At 39.0% G+C, this 23,596-nt stretch overlaps 2 protein-coding genes across 4 annotated transcripts in view; one reads left to right on the plus strand and one right to left on the minus strand.

Annotated features, from left to right (window-relative positions):
- Positions 1–533: 533 nt before the first annotated feature.
- Positions 534–22,572, minus strand: DEPDC4 (DEP domain containing 4). Its single transcript, XM_029206728.1, is given in 12 exon segments — positions 534–589; positions 936–1,014; positions 7,882–8,007; positions 8,099–8,241; positions 8,852–9,078; positions 11,021–11,159; positions 11,162–11,197; positions 17,362–17,397; positions 18,094–18,248; positions 18,807–19,017; positions 21,624–21,838; positions 22,154–22,572. Coding segments are annotated over 12 exon segments (1,842 nt in total).
- SCYL2 (SCY1 like pseudokinase 2) overlaps positions 21,852–23,596 on the plus strand; it is a 59,471-nt gene continuing 57,726 nt past the window's right edge. The window contains exon 1 of one of the 3 annotated variants that reach the window (XM_029206040.1): positions 21,852–22,110. The gene's annotated coding sequence lies outside the window, so the exon portion shown is untranslated. Of the gene's footprint in view, positions 22,111–22,144; positions 22,218–23,596 lie in introns of those variants that run through there. The other 2 variants (XM_029206042.1, XM_029206041.1) reach the window with 2 other exon arrangements.

Genomic DNA, 23,596 nt, shown 5'->3' on the forward strand with positions numbered 1-23,596 from the left:
GCGAGCAGGGGCTACTCTTTGTTGTGGTGCACGGGCTTCTCATTGCGGTGGCTTCTCTTGTTGCGGAGCACGGGCTCTAGGTACATGGCTTCAGTAGTCGCGGCTCGCGGGCTCTAGAGTGCAGGCTCAGTAGCTGTGGCGCATGGGCTTAGTTGCTCCATGGCATATGGGATCTTCCCGGGCCAGGGCTCAAACCCATGTCCCCTGCATTTGCAGGTGGATCCTTAACTACTGTGCCACCAGGGAAGCCTCCAATGTTATATTATTAATATAAATACTAAATATTTAACAACTACAAGGTAGATACTATTATTCTCATTTTGGAGATGAGGAAGGTGAGGCACAAAGAAGTTAATTTGCCCAGGCAATTTGGCCCTAGCACCCAAAGTTATACCTATTACTTTATTTTGTCTCTCACATGACAATCTTAGGAAATGTGACTTTTAGATATTTTATGGTTTAAAGAAATTAAAAAGTAAGGAATCAGATCAATTGCCAAAAGACATGGAGTAAAAAAGAATCATGAAGCCTTTTCAACTGGGTAGGGGCAAGTGTCTAAGCTCCTTCTCTATAAAAACTTTGTCATTTCCTAGAAAAGAGGAGGGAAAGAGAGAGAATGAAAAACAGGAGAAAGAAAAACAGTGTGCACAGGAGCAAGGAAGCAGGCAGGTGGGTAATAAATGAGGGGAAGGTGAGACCTGGGAGCAGCATGAGATATAGTAAGTGTTTACCCTTTTAGAAGAAAGGTAATCAAACAAAGAGCTTCCAGAAACAACTAGAGAAGAACTTGCTCTGGAGATATTAAAAAATAACCTTAATGTAACCACCTTTTATAGCATTATATATTTATTACATACTCACCCTTGGCTCCTTTCCAACTTATGTGGCTATAACAGTCACTTAATGATAAAGAAAGAATAAGACTGAATCAATACCTGATATAGCATCTGGATCTTCTCCATGTAGAAGCTTCTTAAGTTTCTTACTAACCAGATCCAATAAAGTAACCGGTGTCTACATAAAAACAGATATTTTCAAATTTTTAATATGCATTTTTTTCTAGCCAGTAATCCAATATAGAAAAAAAAACCCTCAATATTTTTGACCAATGCATAGGGGAAGAGGATTGCAGATGGGGAGAGGGGGCGGGTAGCAGCAGAAGGCCTCTGAATTATAAAGGGTATAAATACTTGAAATTCTTTTTTAGAATTCTTAAAATTCTATATTCTACTCCCACATATGTAGTATATCTGAAACTAGATTAACCAATCATTAGTGCAGTGTTCTCTTATAATAATAAAAACTATTTGTACTTCCATAACAGCACTGGTCTAAATAATCTTACATTGTATTTACATGATCCATATGTAAATAGTAGCTCTAAAATACATAATAATTTCATTCTCTTAAAATGGATAAATACTCCTCTTCCAGTTTTGGTTATACAAAAGAAATCCCAGATTATAACATGTATCTGGGGGAAATAATTCCTCAGCTAATATTGTTACAGAGGGCACCCCCTAGACCTACCAATGTTGAACCTCATATCCACATAGCTCCTTCATCTTGAGCCCCAGGGTACTTTCCATTAACTTCTATTGTCCTGAAAATTTACAAACATGAAGCCATCCCCATTAATTCATTCTGTCATTCAACAAAAATTTAGTGAATGATTTCTACGTTCCAGGACAGTTCAAGGAGATGAACAAGCAGATCTAGTCTGAACTCACAGAATTTACATTCTCATATGAGAGAAAGACAATTTCAAAAAATCAGCAAATACATAATATAGTTTCAGGTAATGATAAGTGCCATTAAGAGAGCATAAAGCAGGATAAGAAGCTAGAATGAAGAAGAGGGGTAGCTATCTCAGTAAGAGAAGGCTTTTGTCTTACTGAGAGGGTATCATTTTGAGCAGAGGCCTGAAATGATGTGAAGGAGTGAGCCATAAAAATACTTGGGAGAAAATGTTCCAGACATACAGTAGACAACACAGGTAAAGCCCTGTAACAGGAAAAAGCTAGGCATGCTCAAGATCCCCTATTATAAATACCCACATCTCAATCTCCCTGAAATACTTCATTCCCTAATCTCCAGAAACCAGTCATCGGAGCCACTTCTCCCTGCTTCCTGAATCCCATACCCCCACTTCCTCCAGCCCACATCAAGTTCCTTTTCTCCCTTTGTGTCCTGCCACAATATTTGAACCAGTATGTTTCTTTACGGCACTGCTAGTTCTGACATGAGGGGAAGTAAAAAATGAAAAAATCCTTTCTAACTTCTCAACCATATGTAGGAAAGAGGAGAATTCATTTGCCTAGAGGAGGAAGCAGGGTGAGAAAGAAGAAAGTGGAGAGGCTAAGTGGTAAGGAAGAGGAGGGTAGAGAAAACGTTCATTCTAAATTCCTGGTTGGAATCTGGGACCCATTTCACAAATAAGCTATAAACATGAATTTTGGTTTAGTGACTGTAGAATTAAACATTTATGTAACCTGGGCCCTAATCTCATTTATTATATTTTTTGATGAAAAACTAGGTGCAGACTAACAACTTTTTTTTAACATCTTTATTGGAGTATAACTGCTTTATAATGGTGTATTAGTGTCTACTGTATAACAAAGGTAATCAGCTATACGTATACATATATCACCATATCTCCTCCCTCTTGCATCTCCCTCCCACCCCTCTAGGTGATCACAAAGCACCGAGCTGATCTCCCTGTGCTATGCGGCTGCTTCCCACTAGATTCTGTTTTACATTTGGTAGTGTATATATGTCCATGCCACTCTCTCACTTCGTCCCAGCTTACCCTTCCCCCCCCATATCCTCAAGTCCATTCTCTATGTCTGCGTATTAATTCCTGTCCTGCCCCTAGGTTCTTCAGAACCTTTTTTTTTTTAAGATTCCATGTATATGTGTAAGCATAAGGTATTTGTTTTTCTCTTTCTGACTTACTTCACTCTGTATGACAGACTCTAGGTCCATCCACCTCACTACAAATAACTCAATTTCGTTTCTTTTTATGGCTGAGTAATATTCCATTGTATATATGTGCCATATCTTCTTTACCCATTCATCTGTTGATGGACACTTAGGTTGCTTCCATGTCCTGGCTATTGTAAATAGAGCTGCAATGAATATTGTGGTACATGACTCTTTTTGAATCATGGTTTTCTCAGGGTATATGCCCAGTAGTGGGATTGCTGCATCCTGTGGTAGTTCTATTTTTAGTTTTTAAAGGAACCTCCATACAGTTCTCCAGAGTGGCTGTATCAATTTACATTCCCACCAACAGTGCAAGAGGGTTCCCTTTTCTCCACACCCTCTCCAGCATTTATTGTTTCTAGATTTTTTGATGATGGCCATTCTGACTGGTGTGAGGTGATACCTCATTGTAGTTTTGATTTGCATTTCTGTAATGATTAGTGATGTTGAGCACCCTTTCATGTGTTTCTTGGCCATCTGTATGTCTTCTTTGGAGAAATGTCTATTTAGGTCTTCTACCCATTTTTGGATTGGGTTGCTTGTTTTTTTGATATTGAGCTGCATAAGCTGCTTGTATATTTTGAAGATTACTCCTTTGTCAGTTGCTTCGTTGGCAAATATTTTCTCCCATTCTGAGGGCTGTCTTTTGGTCTTGTTTATGGTTTCCTTTGCTGTGCAAAAGCTTTTAAATTTCATTAGGTCCCATTTGTTTATTTTTGTTTTTATTTCCATTTCTCTAAGAGGTGGGTCAAAAAGGATCTTGCTGTGACTTATGTCATAGGGTGTTCTGCCTATGTTTTCCTCTAAGAGTTTTATAGTGTCCGGTCTTACACTTAGGTCTTTAATCCATTTTGAGTTTATTTTTGTGTATGGTGTTAGGGAGTGTTCTAATTTCATTCTTTTACATGTAGCTGTCCAGTTTTCCCAACACCACTTATTGAAGAGGCTGTCCTTTCTCCACTGTACATTTGTCATAGATTAGTTGACCATATGTGTGTGGGTTTATCTCTGGGCTTTCTATCCTGTTCCATGGATCTATATTTCTGTTTTTGTGCCAGTACTATACTGTCTTGATTACTGTAGCTTTGTAGTATAGTCTGAAGTCTGGGAGCCTGATTCCTCCAGCTCTGTTTTTCTTTCTCAAGTTTGCTTTGGCTATTTGGGGTCTTTTGTGTTTCCATACAAATTGTGAAATTTTTTATTCTAGTTCTGTGAAAAATGCCATTGGTAGTTAGATAGGGATTGCAATGAATCTGTAGATTGCTTTGGGTAGTAGAGTCATTTTCACAATGTTGATTTTTCCAATCCAAGAACATAGTATATATCTCCATCTGTTTGTATCATCCTTAATTTCTTTCAACAGTGTCTTACACTTTTCTGCATATAGGTCTTTTGTCTCCTTAGGTAGGTTTATTCCCAGGTATTTTATTCTTTTTGTTGCAATGGTAAATGGGAGTGTTTCCTTAATTTCTCTTTCAGATTTTTCATCATTAGTGTATACGAATGCAAGAGATTTCTGTGCATTAATTTTGTATCTGGTTACTTTACCAAATTCATTCATTAGCTCTAGTAGTTTTCTGGTAGCATCTTTAGGATTCTGTATGTATAGTATCATGTCATCTGCAAACAGTGATAGCTTTACTTCTTCTTTTCTGATTTGTATTCCTTTTATTTCTTTTTCTTCTCTGATTGCTGTGGCTAAAACTTCCTAAACTATGTTGAATAATAGTGGTGAGAGTGGGCAACCTTGTCTTGTTCCTGATCTTAGTGGAAATGGTTTCAGTTTTTCACCATTGAGAACGATGTTGGCTGTGGGTTTGTCATATATGGCTTTTATTATGTTGAGGTAAGTTCCCTCTATGCCCCCTTTCTGGAGGGTTTTTATCATAAATGGGTGTTGAATATTGTCAAAAGCTTTTTCTGCATCTATTGAGATGATCATATGGTTTTTCTTCTTCAATTTGTTAATATGGTGTATCACATTGATTGATTTGCATATATTGAAGTATCCTTGCATTTCTGGGATAAACCCCACTTGACCATGGTGTATGACCCTTTTCATGTGCCATTGGCTTCTGTTTGCTAGTATTTTGTTGAGGATTTTTGCATCTATGTTCATCAGTGATACTGGCCTGTAGTTTTCTTTTTTTGTGACATCTTTGTCTGGTTTTGGTATCAGGGTGATGGTGGCCTCATAGAATGAGTTTGGGAATGTTCCTTCATCTGCAATGTTTTGGAAGAGTTTGAGAAGGATGGGTGTTAGCTCTTCTTTAAATGTTTGTTTGATAGAATTTGCCTGTGAAGCCATCTGATCCTGGACTTCTGTTTGTTGGAAGATTTTTAATCACAGTCTCAATTTCAGTGCCTGTGATTGGTCTGTTTATATTTTCTACTTCTTCCTGGTTCACTCTCAGAAGGTTGTGCTTTCCTAAGAATTTGTCCATTTCTTCCAGGTTGTCCATTTTATTGGCATAGAGCTTCTTGTCGTAATCTCTCATGATCCTTTGTATTTCTGCAGTGTCAGTTGTTACTTCTCCTTTTTCATTTCTAATTCTATTGATTTGAGTCTTCTCCCTTTTTTTCTTGATGAGTCTGGCTAATGTTTTATCAATTTTGTTTATCTTCTCAAAGAACTAGCTTTAAGTTTACTGATCTTTGCTATCATTTCTTTCATTTCTTTTTCATTTATTTCTGATCTGATCTTTATGATTTCTTTCTTTCTGCTGACTTTGGGGTTTTTTTGTTCTTCTTTCTCTAATTGCTTTCAGTGTAAGGTTAGGTTGTTTATTTGAGATTTTTCTTGTTTCTTGAGGTAGGATTGTATTGCTATAAACTTCCCTCTTAGAGCGGCTGTTGCTGCATCCCAGAGGTTTTGGGTCACTGTGTTTTCACTGTCCTTTGTTTCTAGGTATTTTTTGATTTCCTCTTTGATTTCTTCAGTGATGTATTGGTTATTTAGTAGTGTATTGTTTATTCTCCGTGTGTTTGTATTTTTTACAGATTTTTTCCCTGTAATTGATATATAGTCTCATTGTGTTGTGGTTGGAAAAGATACTTGATACTATTTCAATTTTCTTAAATTTACCAAGCCTTGATTTGTGACCCAAGATATGATCTATCCTGGAGAATGTTCCATGAGTGCTTGAGAAGAAAGTGTATTCTGTTGTTTTGGGATGGAATGTCCTATAAATATCAATTAAGTCCATTTTGTTTAATGTATCATTTAAAGCTGTGTTTCCTTATTTATTTTCATTTTGGATGATATGTCCATTGGTGAAAGTGGGGTGTTAACATCCCCTACTATGGTTGTGTTACTGTCGGTTTCCCCTTTTATGGCTGTTAGCATTTGCTTTATGTATTGAGGTGCTGCTACATTGGGTGCATAAATATTTACAATTGTTATATCTTCTTCTTGGATTGATCCCTTGATCATTATGTAGTGTCCTTCTTTGTCTCTTGTAATAGTCTTTATTTTAAAGTCTATTTTGTGTGATATGAGAATTGCTACTCCAGCTTTCTTTTGATTTCCATTTGCATGGAGTATCTTTTTCCATCCCCTCACTTTCAGTCTGTATGTGTCCCTAGTTCTGAAGTGGGCCTCTTGTAGACAGCATATATACGGGTCTTAACAAGTGACTTTTAAATGAGCTTTTAGAATACATTTCATTCAAAATTCATAAATGGGGGAGTGCTTCTACTGTATACACTTAGTACCAACTTTTTCTCTAAAATAATGGAAAAGTAACTTCAGTTAATATTGAGAGAACTGTTACAAAATTCAAACCAATATGTTTCTAATGACATGAGAAATTTTTTACACAAAAAAATTAAGAAGGGAACAATTCTTTATACAGGCTTTGGAGAAATAATGCCACTAAAAGTAACACTGTCTGGTATTAAAATATACTAGTGAGGCTAAAAATAATCGTTTTCTAAGACATTTCAAAATATATCAACAATCTGACAATGTCTTACTAACTTATTTGCTACTCCTCTGTTTCAAGTCACCATATCTCTTGCTCAGATTATTACAACAGCTTCCTAAAAGGTTCTCCTGCTTCTACCTTTGCCCCTCTATAGTCTGTTTTCAACACAAAATCCAGTTATTTTCATAAATATCAGTCAAATGAGGCCACCATTGTGATCAAAACCTTTCATGATTCCCCATTTTATTCCAAGGAGAAGCAAAATCTCTCCAATGGCCAACATGGGCCCCCATATCTCTCACCTCACCTCACAATACTGTCCCACCTGCTCACTATTTCCTTGCTGTTCCTCAGCACCCAGGCATGCATCACCTTCAAGGCCTCTGCTCTAGGAACAATTTTCTCTGCCTCAAACCACTTACCTCCACTCTCACGGCCATTTGGTTCACTCCTCCCCCTTCCAGTCTCTGCTCAAATCTCATTTTCTCAGTGAGCCCAACCTTGGCCATGCTGTTTAATACTGTAAGCTCCTATTAACCCCCACCCTGGCACCCCAAAATCCCCTTAAACTGCTCTTTTTTTTTCTATTGCATTTATTTATTTATTTCTGTTGCCTTCTAGCAAACTATAGGACGATGATTTATTGTATTTCTTCTTACTGTCTCTGTCCCTCACTTGGATATAAGCTTCTCAAGGGCCTGCATTCTTGTGTTTTGTTTGCTAATGTATTCCAAGCACCTAAAACAGTGTCTGGCACAGAGAAATAACTTGAAGAAATTAATCAATATACTTGCAAATATCAACACTGTTTTAATTCTGCTTTCTTCTCTTTACTGGGTGTGGGGAAAGAGCATTCCTTCAAACTTTGCACATTATAGGTTACAGTAAATTATTTATTAAGTGAATGATTTGCCTTTTGTCTGACACAAGTAGCTTAGTAATAAATGTGCCTAGGCAAAATGCCAGATACCTTGAAGAGCTCAGAGTGGAACTCCAGTAGAAACAAGACTAGTTTTTCTGCCTGTACTCTTAATAACGATTTGGATTGCAAAACTGCTTTGGCAAGAGTTTTCAGGACCACCGTTTTGTTATCAAACTGTAAACAGAAAGAGTAACATTAACTTGAATCATTTTTATTAAAAAAGAATAGCAGAAGATTGTAAAACTGTTATTGCAATTTTTTTCACCTGTTTTTGTAATTTGTAGGCATTGGGTTCTGATGCAGTTGCCATAAAAGTGAGTAGCTGTCGTAATTCTTCTCTAACGTTGGGCAACAACAATCTTAGATATAGTTGTGTTGCTTCAAGTGCTTCTGATCTTTTCTCATTTTCTGTTACATGGGTTACAAAGAAGACAAAGCAAGGGACAAAAAAACCCCAGAGATTATAGTATGTAGCAGTCAATTAAAATGCTATGATACTGTGTTTGGTTTGCAGATTCTTTTTTACACTTGAAAGTTTTTATTAGGAAATATTTCAAACACACAGGAAATTATCTACATAATATGCCAAACACCTGCATAATTATATCCAGCATTGTCAAACAGCAGTTTGTTTTTAACATGAAATTATATGGCCACCTACAAAGCTAAAAAAGAGACATGATGTGTCACTCAATTTTTATTTTGCTAAAAGGTCATCAAATTAATACAATATTTCCAGATACCTCAGTTCTTTAATCCTCTAGTACTATATCAAAATTTTTCTTAGAATGTCCCTGTGATAGAATTACCTTAGATCTAATTGCTATACTACAGTATTACATTTGATAGTACAATTTACATGGCAGGCCAAGTGAATTGAAAAAAGACTCTATGAAGTACTTTGACATCATAGAAGAAAAATATTAAAATGTAATACTCATATAATACATAAAATCTTCTGCAACTTGTATTATTAAAAAAGATTATGCAAAAAAACTGAAGTTTAAACATCTCTTACCTAAAAGTTCAATAATTCCTGAATGAATATCAAAGTACTCATCAGTTAATAAGCAATCTCTCTCTTGATTATAATATTTTACTATGACATCAAAGAGTAACTTCTTCTGTGTATTCAATCTTGTCTCTTCATTTCTGTTTTGAACTAACTGCTCGCTGACAGTAACTATTAACTGGTCAGGGAAATATTCCAAGCATTCAATTGCTGAATTAAGCCAGTTATCAATCCTGGAGGTAAAAAACAAAATAAAATAAATTAATGGTTAACGTTTCCATTTAACTGCCTAAAACATTGTTTGATAAAACAATAAAATCTAGTTTATAATTAACCAAATCTAAAGAAGAAACTAGTTTTGAGAATCTTTTTAATAATTTTTGCTGGATGACTGAAGGAGTAAATGAGAGGGAATAGCTTTTCTCCTCACCAAATACCACCACAACTTTCTGTACCTTTACTTTCAAGGAATTAAAATATTTGTGGGCCACCTTTTCATTATTTGTTTCTAACTTTGTTAAATTTTGTTCAGAGGAGTTCATCTGTACTGTTCCATTCCACTGGTGTTTCCTCTCCCCTTTCCCACTCTGATCATTAGGTGCATATGGTTCTATCACTATTTGAAAATAAGATACCAAATATTTCCCCCATTAAGATGCACCGTTTATCCCACCACACACTGTTTTCCCCTTTTTTATCTCCTGACCTCAATAAGATAAGCAACTTAGGATCCTTTCACTCCTCCCTCCCTTCAGTGATGATTTTGGAAGGCCTTAATTCCCCCTTCTCCTCCACCTTCCCCACCCCCAGGTTTTGCTGAGATAGGTTAGTATTTATTATAATTTCCCTTAATACTACGTCCTTCTTTTTTTGATATCTTATTTAGCACTTATATTTTGTACATTCTCACACAGCCTTACCATATCAACTTCGAATATGTTGTGTGTACATGTGTGTTTGTATGCATGCACATATGTGGGTACAAAATTAGGGAGAAGAGAAAATAGTGAGAGCGCACAGACCAAAGTTCATTGCCTACCAATATTTCCTTTCCTCTTCATCTGTCTCCATCTTGGGGTTCTGGTTATTTCTTTGTAGTCAGATTAAAATCTTTCCTCAAATATTTTCCTAGGAGGGGGTTCCTGAGTGATATATTCTATGAATTCTCGGTGATCCTCAAATATCTTTCCTTCTTCCCTCCTATTCTCTTTCCCGTTCCATTTCCTTTTTTCTCCCCACCCACACCAACCCCTGTTGAATGGAACATATTGCCTAACATGTGTGACTTATCTTCTAGCTCCTAGTGTTGCAGATGAAAAAATTAATGACAGTTGGATTGCATTTCTCTTGCAGATAACCTACACTTTCCACTTGGAAGCTCATAAAGGCTGACTAGCTGCTGTCTGTTTCCTGCAGAGGCATCTAAAGAAATCCTGTTTCTTTGCTGGTGTCCCTATATTCTCCCTGACTCAGGGGCTGGGGAAGACTCATTTGCTAGGTCTTTCTCAGCCTGTTGAATTAGGAGCAAACATGTCATGTGCAAACAGGACAATGGTTGACGATCTAAGTGGGTTCACAGGTCTCTGATCATCAAGCTCTTTGTAGGATCTGAAGCTTTCTGGTTCTCAGGTTTGGAGTCTGATGTTCTTTTCTTGTTTGGCCCATGTGGCAGAAAGCATCATATCAGTTCTCTTTGCTGGAATCTCAACAGTACCCGGTCTTATATTTATGGTTCCTAGCAACTGATTTATGATAGGGCTTATTTCATTGGACTGTAATGTTTTGTTTCATGAATGTCTCCCCTACTAGACTGAGGATTCTCTTAAAGCAGGACTAAATAAACTGGTAGAAACCATGATGGTTTTTATTTTATGGTTATAAAATGGAAATAATAGAACTTTGAAAAAACACTCAGGGCTGGTGCAGGGAAAGAATGATTGACAAATCATGGCAACTCATATGAATGAAACCACTCAGATTTCCAATAATCTTCTCACAGGTCATAACCAGTGTCTTTCTATTTTAGATCAAATGAAAATTCACAGTGATTAATTTTTAAATCAATGATGATGTCTGCTCATACATATGAATATGTTCTCACACCTTAAAATACCAAGGGCAAAATATGTGAAAGAACATTTTAGTTATAAATTGACAATAAAAATGGTCACTCACTCAAGTAGACATAAGCTTGGAATAACCTCTCTGTCGAGGCAAGTGTTTGAGATAACAAGATCTTCCTCTTTACTTAATTGGAGATTTTGTGTTTTAACTGGAGGCTCCAAAATATTTTCTAAGAATGGAATGTGAATAGTTGAAGAATACGTAGCAATGTTTGTTGTTTCCAAACATCTTCCACAGCTTAGAAAGAAAAATAATATAACTATCATACTAATAAATAACATATACATATTCAACCAGTATCATAGAATTCTTCCATTTCTAGTAATACAACAGAAAAGCTAATAATATAATGGATTAATTTGTTAGGATAATTTAAATTTGCTAAATTACAATTTCTCTTTTCAAGATTGACCTTTAAATAGACATCAGGGTTATGAGCCATATTGATTTTATTTTCTGGCTATGTTAATTATAAAGTGATATTATCTAGCTTTTAAGGTGATCAATAGGTTAATTCCAGATATTAAAAAAAAACTACTGGTCCTGCTTATAAATTATTTTGATGATTGGAGAGAATGAGATTATTAATTATTTCTAATTTTATTCAAAGCAGAGATAAATGTAGTTAAATTGCTTTTAAATAAAAATACAGTATTAGGTTAATTTTAACTTGGGTTTCTGGTCATTTATGTTAAGGGTTAATAAAGTTTTTCATTATCCTAATTATCAGATCATCATTAATATTTTGTTTTTCCTTTAAATGAAACAAAATTACAAAAGCAACAGCTGGGCTTCCCTGGTGGAGCAGTGGTTGAGAGTCCGCCTGCCGATGCAGGGGACGCAGGTTCGTGCCCCGGTCCGGGAGGATCCCGCGTGCCGCGGAGCGGCTGGGCCCGTGGGCCACGGCTGCTGAGCCTGCGCGTCCGGAGCCTGTGCTCCGCAGCGGGAGAGGCCGCAGCGGTGAGAGGCCCGCGTACCGCAAAAAAAAGCAACAGCTACAGTAAATCTCTCGTGGAGCTTTACTGCCAGTAGCCTACGTATTAAATTTGGACCATAGTCATGACTTGTTTGGTTATAAAGTATTTTGAATAGAATTAACTTGTATAAAACTGGGAGATTTCAGGCTTCCCTGGTGGCGCAGTGGTTGAGAGTCCGCCTACCGATGCAGGGGACATGGGTTCGTGCCCCGGTCCGGGAAGATCCCACATGCTGTGGGGCAGCTAGGCCCGTGAGCCATAGCCGCTGAGCCTGCGCGTCCGGAGCCTGTGCTCTGCAACGGGATAGGCCACAACAGTGAGTGGCCTGCGTACCGTAAAAAAAAAAAAAAAAGGGAGATAAAATTCCGGGTTTCAAGCTTCTCTAAAAATATCTTAAGAGGGCTTCCCTGGTGGCACAGTGGTTAAGAATCCACCTGCCAGTGCAGGAGACACGGGTTCGCGCCCTGGTCCGAGAAGATACCACATGCCGCGGAGCAACTAAGCCCGTGTGCCGCAACTACTGAAGCCTGTGCTCTAGTGCCTGTGAACCACAACTACTGAGCCCATGTGCCACAATTACTGAAGCCCGCGCACCTAGAGCCTGTGCTACGCAACAAGAGAAGCCACCACAATGAGAAGCCTGCGCACCTAGAGCCTGTGCTCTGCACAAGGAAGAGTAGGCCCCCGTTCGCCGCAACTAGAGAAAGCCCACGCGCAGCAATGAAGACCCAACGCAGCAAAAATAAATAAATAAGTAAGAAAAAAAATCTTAAAATCTCATGACACTGGGCTTCAATTAATGCCTGACCAAAGTTAGCTGATATGAATTAGTGGCTACCTTATTTGCATTGGCATGTCATTTCCAGCTCACCACAAACCCCACCACTTCCTACTGTATCCCAAACAGTGAAGTTGAGTGTCAGCTACCATTTTCATGGTATTGTCCTGTTGGTTTTGTTACAGTAGAAATTAATTTCCCTATAGTTACATCTCTTCTTTAAGTGGGAAAAGGAAAAATAGCCAAGAGGGCCCTACATTTCAAGCAAAACAACAATTTTTCCTACACGTTTGAAAATGAAGTACTCACCTGCTCTCCAATCTGCCTGGCTCCTAAAGGCATCTGAGTTTACTACTTCTGAGTTATTGGCCCAAAATAAATCAAATTAGCAATCTTTTAGTAAAGACTTGAGATCGTAAGTAGCCTCTAATCAATCAGTCCACATTTGTCGATACCAACCTTTGGGCACAGCACTGAACCACGTGCTAGAAAAAGATACATATATAATAATAGTGGCCCTTCAGCAGCCACACCCTATGTAAGGAGGTAAGGATAGCCACATATGAAATGGATGAAGGCAAATTTTATCAAGTCACCAAGAAGTATGAATAGATATATTATGAATACATCCAAAAGTGGAGAAAAGACTATTCTTAGCAATAGCATCAAGACAGAACATTCATTTACTCAACAAATATTTATTGAGACCTGTTTTGTATTAGGCACTGTTCTAGGTTCCAGGGATATAGTGGTAACCAAAGCAGGCAAAATCCTGGCCTTAATGGAACTTATATTCTAGTGGGGAGAGGGAGGCAGGCAATAAATAAACAAACAAACAAAAAGTGAAATATGTGGTGTGTCAGCTAATAGTAAGTTTTATGGAGAGAAATTAAGCAAAAAAGGAGATTAGACTACATTAGGGGGTTAGTATTGCAATTTTAAATAAGATGTGTGGGAATTATCATTGGGAAGATGATATTTGAGCAAAGACCTGAAGGTGAGGGAGCAGAGGAATGTGCATGTCTAGAACATACTAGCCAAGTGCAGAGCTGATAAATAGAATAGCTAGCTCTGTGTGAGGAAATTAGACTCAAGAAGGATACTGTAGCAACACATATAGCCACCACCGTCATCTTAATGGAGCACTTCATACTCAATGATCACTGTGCTGAATGAAGGGGATCCAAGGGGATAGACTCTACATTTGAAAAGCATACAATCCAAGCAGCGTTTAGCATAGCCTACACACACACACACACACACACACACACACACACACACACGTGCATGCACACGCACATATGCACATATATGTACATATGAGTGTATGTGTATAGACGCATAAATAAAAAGGAAATATTTATAAAATGAGGAGGCTGTCTGTGAGCCATTCATCCACTAAATGTAATCTACCAAGAGCTAAGCACTGGGCCACTCAACAGGGATACAACAGTGAAAAAGGTAAGGACTGTCCCTGTCTAAGTACCTCACACTCCAGTGGGAAATAATGACAAGTAAACAGGCAATTTCATTAAGTGTGTAAATGTTTTGGTGGGAGAAGTACAGTGTGTTCAGTAGGAATCAAATTTTGTCTCAGCTGAGGAAACCTTTGAACAAACATATTCTTCTGGAAGTCAGGTAAAACAGATTAATAGTGGAATTGCTCCAGCTGATATTGGCATTCCCCTGAGACCTACCCCACAGAGGTGAGGTGAGGGAGAGGTTCTGCACCTTTAGAACCCCTCACATTTCTAAAACAACGCACATATATTTCAAAAATATTAGTCATTATATTATCAGTAAGAAACACCTGTAAAAAATAAATCTCAGCAAAGGTGGTTCACCTTAACTCTACTAGTCTCACAAATACAAATTTGCAAAAAGCCTGCAGTCCTGGGACTGCATTGCTTTACCACTGCTGGCAGATTTTTCAACCAATTCAAGTGAAGTTGGTTTCTCAGTTCTTTGGGAATTAAGAAATGACCTTTCTCAAAAAAAAAGAGAAACTCCATACTTTTATTTCTTGGCTGAAATGTATATAGGTGTGTTGCCAACTGCATACCTTTAACCAGCCATATTTTTCCAAATAGAAAGTGGCTTAAATTTTCTTGTTGGCCAGCTAATTATTTAATCTTATAAAACCAGATAGTTTTATATCTGAGGGGGTTGTTTTTGTGCTTGAGGATCACAGAAGAATCAGATTTCAGTGGATAATAACAACAACAAAAACTCCTTTCATGCCTGATTTGTTAGAGTTTAGAGACACTTCCAAATGCACTTTCTCCAAAAAGTTTTGGTATGAAAACGTAAATTCCAAAAAAGTTAACTTTTTTTAACTCATTAAATACAAGAACAACCAGCCAATTTTAAAGTTAATTCTCTTTTGCAAGGCTTTTTACAAAACAAAAAACAAAGAAAAAACCTACCCTAGCAGATTCAAGACTTTTGAACATAAAGAGATTTCCTATTAGTAATTTATTAAAGACTACTTCTCTCAAAACTATGTTTTATTAGAGAGAACAACTAAAATAGTTTTTTGTGTTTCTCTGTTCTGAAGGCTGACACATTCAGTTGCAACAAAGAGCAAACATACCAACTAAACATAACTTCAGTTGTACCCATTTTAGAATTTACAACACCTTGTTGCAACGATAATGATAAAACACTGGGTAAAAGTATGGAAATCTAGGTCTGAATCTTGATGCCATTAGTTAACTGTGGAAACTTGGCAAATTATCTAACTTCTCTGAGTCTCAGTTTCCTTGTCTATAAAATAAACCATCTAAACTAAATTAAGCCTAAAGTAAAGCAGTGGTTCTAAGACCTGGCTGATTTTTGTTTCAACATAAAATAACATAAAATTTTTAACATAAAATCTCCTTTTTTAGGGAATTCCTTGGCGGTCCAGTGGTTAGGACTCAGTGCTTTCACTGCTGTGGCCTGGGTTCAATCCCTGGTGGGGGAACTAAGATCCTGCAAGACACACAGTGTGGCCAAAAAAACCAAAAACCAAAAAACTCCTTTTTTAAAAAAGCAAAACCTAATAGTTATTGTTGTGTGACTTACTGTTTAAAATCTCTGGCTAAACACAATAGTCTTAAAACTAAAGATATTCCTGTTTTCACCTAACGTCTTTTTTTTTTTGCGGTACACGGGCCTCTCACTGTTGTGGCCTCTCCCGTTGCGAAGCACAGGCTCCAGACGCGCAGGCTCAGTGGCCAGGGCTCACGGGCCCAGCCGCTCCGCGGCATGTGAGATCTTCCCGGACCGGGGCACGAACCCGTGTCCCCTGCATCGGCAGGCAGACTCTCAACTACTGCACCACCAGGGAAGCCCTCACCTAACATCTTTTTGTTAAATATGTTACTCATAAGAGTATATAAAAGTATATGTATCATTTAAAGAGTTGGGGAGATAGATGCAAGAAAGGGAACAGGCCTAAAACCCTGTTTTCCTTTGTAGAAAATTACTAGATGTCCCTAAAACTGAAAAAGCATGAAGTAGCAGTATAAGCATGACATTTAGAGACGTGAGATACATTTACAACACACATGAATTACAATTTATACAAATTGTAAATGGTTGTCTCTGAAGAGGGGGAAATGGGTGAGAGGGGAAGGGTAGGGAATTATTATTTTTTGGTAACAAAACCTGTAGGACTATTTGAATGATTTACATTATGTGCATGTATAACAAAGATAAAAATTAAAATGTTTAAAAAAGTACGTAAGAGTGCCAACTTTCCTTCCCTACCATGTCTTATTTATTTATTTATCTTTCTGAGTCTCAGTTTCCCGAACTATAAAAAGGAAGTTTTACCCCTCACTTTACAGGGCTATTGTTAAATTACAGAGAATAAATATAAAATGCATAAGAAATTGCCTGGCCCAGAGAAAGGCCCAATAAATGAAAGTTACTTTTATGAGCATCTTTACTGATCAATTATATCCATCTTTAGTTAGAAATTTCTAGAGGTACCCTATATCCTCATGGGAAAATGATGAGACAAATTTTTCTTTTTCATTTGTAATAGGTAAAAACTGAACTTTTGTTGGCTCCTCTTCTTCAGCCTGTCCTCTAAATATTAATCTTTCTCAGAGTCTTCTTCTAATCCCTCTTCTTTTCTCACTCTGCACCCTTTCTTTCGGCACCGTGCATTTCCCTTATCACACTTATCCTAGTTATTGTTGATAACCTTTGCTCCTCCAGTGTGCAAATCATGCTTGTCTTACTTCCATCATGGTTTGACCACACACAGTAAAGCATGTAACCGTTAATGAATTGTGTATGCAACCCTCCTAATTGCCCTGGGTATGGGGCTCTTCTTTCAACTGTTAAGTTGCCTTATAAGGACAAAACCACAAGTAGATGAAGTAAATGGTAAAGAGAATTAGAGCAATAGGTAGCCTAGCTAGTTTGTTCTGAAAGGCAAAGAGTAGGGAGATGTTTGGGAGGAGCTTATACAATGGGCAAAGGATATGCTCATAAGAAGATGGTCTTGCATTATAAATAATAAGGACTGGTAATGAGTTTGCAAGTTTTTTTTCTGGTAGTAAGGACTGTAGTACCTCCAGTTAATCTGATCATGGTCATTGTAAAAAAATAAACTAAATGTTATTGGATCTACATTGCCTCACCTGTCTTGTCTGATGCAATCACTATGTAGAAGGAAACTCTTACAGGGAGAGGAGTAGTGCGTCAGTACGCCAAACACACTACTTCTATTGTATTTGAAAAGTCAGTTCTTGGAGACAGTAAAAAGATCAGTGGTGGGCTTCCCTGGTGGCACAGTGGTTGAGAGTCTGCCTGCCGATGCAGGGGACATGGGTTCGTGCCCCGGTCCAGGAGGATCCCACATGCTGCGGAGCAGCTGGGCCCGTGTCTGGAGTGCTCCGCAACGGTAGAGGCCACAACAGTGAGAGGCCTGCGTACCACAAAAAAAAAAAAAAAAAAAAAAAAGATCAGTGGTTGCCAGCAGGGTAACAGGGAGGGAAGGAGGAACAGGTGAAGTACAGAGCATTTTCAGGGCAGTGAAACTATTCTGTATGATACTATAATGGTGGATACAGTCATCATACATTTGTCAAAACCCACATAATATACACCACCAAGACTGAACACTAATGTAAATCGTGGGCTTTGGGTGATAATGATATATCAATGTAGGTCCATGGATTATAACAAATAACCACTCCAGTGCAGGATGTTGACAGTGGGGGAGGCTGGGTATGTGTGGGGGGCAGGGGGCACACGGGAACTCTCTGTACTTTCTGTTCAATTTTTCTGTGAACCTAAAACTGTTCCAAAAAGTAAGTTCTATTTAAAAAAGTCAGCTCTTCTTACAAAGTTCGGAAAAAAATAATGAAAACTGAAATTACCTTCTTTTGAAAGTGGAAGAACAGGTTTGTCAACTGTGATGTTTGGAGGTAAAGCCAGAGTCCCACTCATTGTATCAATAAGTTCCTCAATTCTTTCCTCACCAATCTCTTGTGCTAGAGGATTTGAAATCACTTTGCCTTCTGGTCTGTTAAGAAATAATATGTAAATTTTTCCATTACACACAGGACCAAAATTTCAAATATGCATTTTAATTTACTTATTAAAACTTATTTATACATTTCCTATTTCCAAAAAGGATGTCAGGCAGCTTACAATAAAAGATACAAGTAATAAATGTATTAAATAACAATATCACGAGAAGAGGATGTTAGGATTGTAAATAAACAGAAAAAAAAAGTTAATTTTAAGGTTATCATGGCTTAGAGTAGAAAATTTCTGGTCTAGTTTCGTTTCCATAACTTTGGCTTTAGCTACTTTGGCTAAGTCATGTTTCAAAAATTAGGAAGCATATAATTCATCAGAGGAGATAAAGTTTTTCCTGGTACAAATTCTGAAATATTTATGTGATCATGTCCTCCATAACAGTTTTAGAGCAAATGCAGAAAAGATTAATTTTTACATGGCTATTTCTTTTATTGACTTCTGAAAAAAACAGAAAGCATAATATTCAAGGTTTGTTCAATGACGACTGTTCTGCCAGCAACTAAAAACAATATATTACAGTATCTTGGTTAACACTAACCTTAAAGATTCCTTTGCTTTTATTTCATCATTTAACCCAGTCTCAGAATCCTTCTTTCTTTTGCAAAAAACATAAGATGATTTATTCCCTAGAAACCTGTAGAGACTATTGTTTGAATCCTCAAATTCCAATTCCTTTTCATCTTTGAGTAGCTTCATTTCTACTGGTTCAAATACTTTATGGTTCATTAGAACTTGACAAAGACGAACTCCTTTAAGACGAGAGATATCATTACTACTCAGGCACATATTTTGCATAAGATGACTTAGTACTACATCAACAGCATCAGAACCAGCACAACAGTCTTTGTATGTTCGTAAATGATGCCTCCTTCTTTTTATTTCCACTTGAGTCTGAAGGGAGTGAATAATACCATCCCATAGCTGAGTAGCTTGAAAAGGACCAGAGCATCCTGAAAAAAAAAAATTAAACATATGTTTCTAACAAATTTAGATTACACAAAAATATGTAAGTTTTTTTGTTTTGGCAAACTTATGCTTTTGTATGGCACATCTGCTAACAATGTCTTTCTTAAGTTTCTTCTCTTCCCATCTTGTGTAAACTATAATATGTTTACTAAGTTTGCACATGTTTGTCTGCCAATAAAATCAGAGTAAACCTAGGAACTTGCTTTACTGATATGAAATACACTACTATGTGAATTTATACATCCTAATGTTACATGCTTAATAACTAGCTAGACTTAGTCTTAAAGAATATTATTTCAGGCTACATTTAAAAGGAATGCACACACTCATTGGAGTCTTGATTATTACAGAGATGTGGCTTCACCAGACTCTGCTTTTCCTTTCTTCTTTTTTTTAAAATTTTTTTTTCTTTTTCCTTTTTAGCGGTACGCGGGCCTCTCACTGTTGTGGCCTCTCCCGCTGCGGAGCACAGGCTCCGGACGCGCAGCCTCAGCGGCCATGGCTCACAGGCCCAGCCGCTCCGCGGCATGTGGGATCTTCCCGGACCGGGGCACGAACCCGTGTCCCCTGCATCGGCAGGCGGACTCCCAACCACTGCGCCACCAGGGAAGCCCTCCTTTCTTCTTTTTGCCTTTTGAACAATGACAAGCATTGCATGAAAGAAATCTACGGCAAGGAGCTGAAAAAACTAATCAATTTATCTGCCAGCTGTTCTTCTTGAAAAATAAAAGTTTGTGAGGAATAATGAAAATCTGAAAACAATGAAAATGTCCAGTGCCTGGGGAATAGTTAAGTAAATTATGGAATAGCCTTATGATAGGATATTAAGCAGCCATTAGGAAGAATGACATTTATAGCACGGAAGGATTTCATTAAGTAGTAAAAACAAAAAACCAATGAGGTTGGGCAGAACAATTTATATACTATCATCCTAGTTATATAAAAATGAATTCCCAACCTACATACAAATATATGTAAATAGAAAAGTCTGGAAGGATAAACCTCAAAGTAACCTTTAGGAAATAGGTGTAATGAAAGAATACTCACTTTTTAGAATACATATTTCCAGTTTTTATAATGTACATACATAGTTTTTTCAATTAATTGTAGACAGTAAAATTTTAAAATTGAGATATAATTCACATTCCACAAAATTCACCCTTTTAAAGCATACAATTTAATGGTTTTTAGGTACATTCACAAAGCTGTGCAGCTATCTCTATTATCTAATTCCAGACCATTTTATCACTTCAAAAAGAAACCCATACACACATATACACTCTTGATACTATGTATAAAATAGATAACTAATGAGAGTATACTGTATAGCACAGGGAACTCTACTTAGTGCACTGTGGTGACCTAAATGGGAAGGAAATCCAAAAAAGAGGGGATATATGTATATGTATAGCTGATTCATTTTGCTGTACAGTAGAAACTAACACAACATTGGAAAGCAACTATACTTCAATAAACATTAATTAAAAAAAAAGAAACCCATAGTTAGCAATCACTGCTCATTCCCCTGTACCCCAGTAAATTTTTATTAAAAATTTTTTAATAAGATAAGGGAATACGTTGAAACATCTAGAATGTTGTTTCTAGATTTTCGTTGTTGTTAGAATCTGAGATTTTAAGCTCTTTCTTCCTCTGACTATGAATAACTGGAAACAGGATGTCCAACTTTACATAATGGTCTGATGTTTAGGACAGAAATAAAAGCCCATCACCTTCAAATGCCTTCTGTAACAGAAGCTGTCTGTCTGTCTGTCCTTGAACTATTGGCCCGAGACACTGTGGACAGTGCATAGACAGGAGTAGGGCGTGGAGGGCGAGGAGTGGAAACGGGGAGGGGTTGAGGAGGGAGTAGGGACTGGGTTAGGGTAGGGTGGGGTGGATAAAGCTAGGAGTCTATGAGAGGAGGAGACAGGGGTATTTTCCGTCTGCCCCTCTAAGCGTCATTAAACAAGTAGGCTAGGTTAAAGAAATAGTCCTCGTGCTCAAGGACTTGCCATCTAGTACTTTTAACCCCTTGTTCTAAGTGTAGCCCGCTGACCAGCAGCAGTGGCATCATCTGGGAACTTATTAGAAACGCAGAATATCAGACCCTACTCTTGAATCCAAACTGCATTTTAACAAAGTTCCCAAATGATCTGTGTGTGTATTAAAGTTTGAGAAGCACCGCTTTCCAGGACGCCCCAAGGAGAGTAGCTTCTGAAAAGGTCCAGTGCCCGTCCTCAGCCGGACTGGGAGAGCAGGTGGGCCGGGAAAGGGGCGGGTCCAGGAAAGGGGCGGGCCCCAGAGGCCTGAGGCGCCAAGTCCAAAGCGCCCGCTCCACTCAGCCGTCCCCCCACTTCGGTGCACATTTGGTTAGGATCCAAAGGTGTACCTGTCCTCCTTTTCCGGCAGAAAACATCTCTAGGGCTTACGAAACTTGACACACTCCGCCCTGGGCCGGGAGGCTGGCTCTGGCTGCCAAGGCTACGGAACCACGGAGTCAAAAGAACCGCCATAAACTCGTCCGCCGGGCTCCTCCCCCGGCCCGTAACCCCGCCCCCACCCCGTTCTCGGGAGGCGGAGGCCGAAGACGCCCAGGCCCCGCCCCTTCCGAACAAGCAGGAAGTGACGTCATGACCGGGCTGGCTGGCCTTTCGGTTTTCTTCCCCCTCCCTTACTCTTCCTCCCCAGTCCCTCCCCTCCCCTCCCCCTTCCCTCCTCCGGTTCCAGCCTTTGAGGCCGCGCGAGTGTGAGAGGGTATGGAGTAAGCCGGCGGCAGTGGCCAGGCGCCAGGGCTGAGCAGGAGCAGCCAGGAGGCGTTTGGGGGGGCGGGGGAAAAGAGCCCCAGCACCGCCCCTCCCGGGGGAGAAGGGGAAGAGGTGAGTTACCCCCGCCCCACGGGCACGGAACGACCTCCTTCACCGGCAGCGCTCTCGCTTGGGCTCCTCAAGCAGCGAAAAGGAATGGGGAAGGACCCGCGCCCGGGGTAGGCCTCCCAAGGTCCCCGGGGCTGGCGACTGTTGCCTGGTGACGGGCCTGCCGGGTGCAGGTGGGGCCGGCGGGGCTCTGGGCGCCCGCGCGAAGCCGGGCTGGGGGAGCGGCGAGCTCCGGGGAGAGGATCTGGGAGGCCCGAGTCTCCCGAAGAGGCCTGGAAGCGACTGGAGACCCCGGGCTGGAGCCATCTGCTGGAGGGAGAGCCCCCGGCTCCGGCTCGGGAGCTCGGGTTTCCGTGGTGGAGATCTTGGTTCCCTTTTGGGAAATTGGACACTACTCTGGGACTGGGTGAGAACAAACAGCTCCCCTCGGTTCTGAGGTCCGCCTCTGATAACCTGGGTTACCATCTAGGGCCCTACCGCCCGGCGTCCTTTTCTGACAGTAGCTTTAGTTCTGGAATGGAAGGTTATTGTTTGTGAGGTGGGTGGGGCAGGTGTTTTGTTAAATACCCGCTCCGAGGCTCCTGCACTCCTGTTTTTCTAAGCGGGAGAGAAAGGATGGAAGAAGGTTGAGACCCATGAGGCTTGCAAAAACTTGGGATCCGACTGAATACATACCTATGATCAGTTATGAAGGGGACCAGTATTGTCACGTCAACTCCCAAAACAGTCTTCCTGAGACTCCAGACTCAAGCGAGTTAAAAGCACTATGTCAGTAGTGACTTACAATTGTAAGTTGCAAACTAGTATTTTTGTAGATCAAAGTCAGGAATCATCTGAAAAATGAAATGAAATGAAAATCATCTGAAAAAAATCATCATTTTTTTTTACAAATTGGATTCTATGAGTAAGAAGTTTTCTAAGTCGCATTCGCAAGCCTCTCCATTCTGGAAAATTAATATAGTTTAAGGTTAATGCTCCAAACCAACCTGTCACTAAAACCGGTCATGTTCTGGTAACAGCTTGAAAGTCAGGTGATTGAAGCTTCCTTTTGGACTTTGCAGGCCTTTTTTCGTTTGGCTTCTTATTTTTTGGTTTAAATATTAAGTTTTAAAAAGTTTTAAAATTATCAGCTGAGTGTATAAATAGAATTCTTGAGACACTATTAAACTGTAGTCATAAAAGACACTTTTGGGGGACTCTAAAGGAACGGAACCTAAAGGAAGGACCTTCATTCTGTTCAGATCCACTTAACACACATGCAGAAACCTTTTGTCTCTAAGATCCATAAATACCCAATAAAATAAATAGAAGCACATTGTACTTACATACACTGGAATATTTCTGTAAAAATCAACCCCATACTTGGGAATAACTACTCATACTCACATGTTTGAAATTCATGACTTATCCCCCAAGAAAAAGAGGTCCTCCTACTGTTTGACTCAAGTGACTAGCTTCATCATCCATCCCTTTCTATAGCAGTAGAGAT

Source organism: Monodon monoceros, unplaced genomic scaffold (genome assembly GCF_005190385.1).
Source record: "Monodon monoceros isolate NGI ecotype Baffin Bay Population unplaced genomic scaffold, NGI_Narwhal_1 Super_Scaffold_6, whole genome shotgun sequence".
Taxonomy (NCBI): domain Eukaryota; kingdom Metazoa; phylum Chordata; class Mammalia; order Artiodactyla; family Monodontidae; genus Monodon; species Monodon monoceros.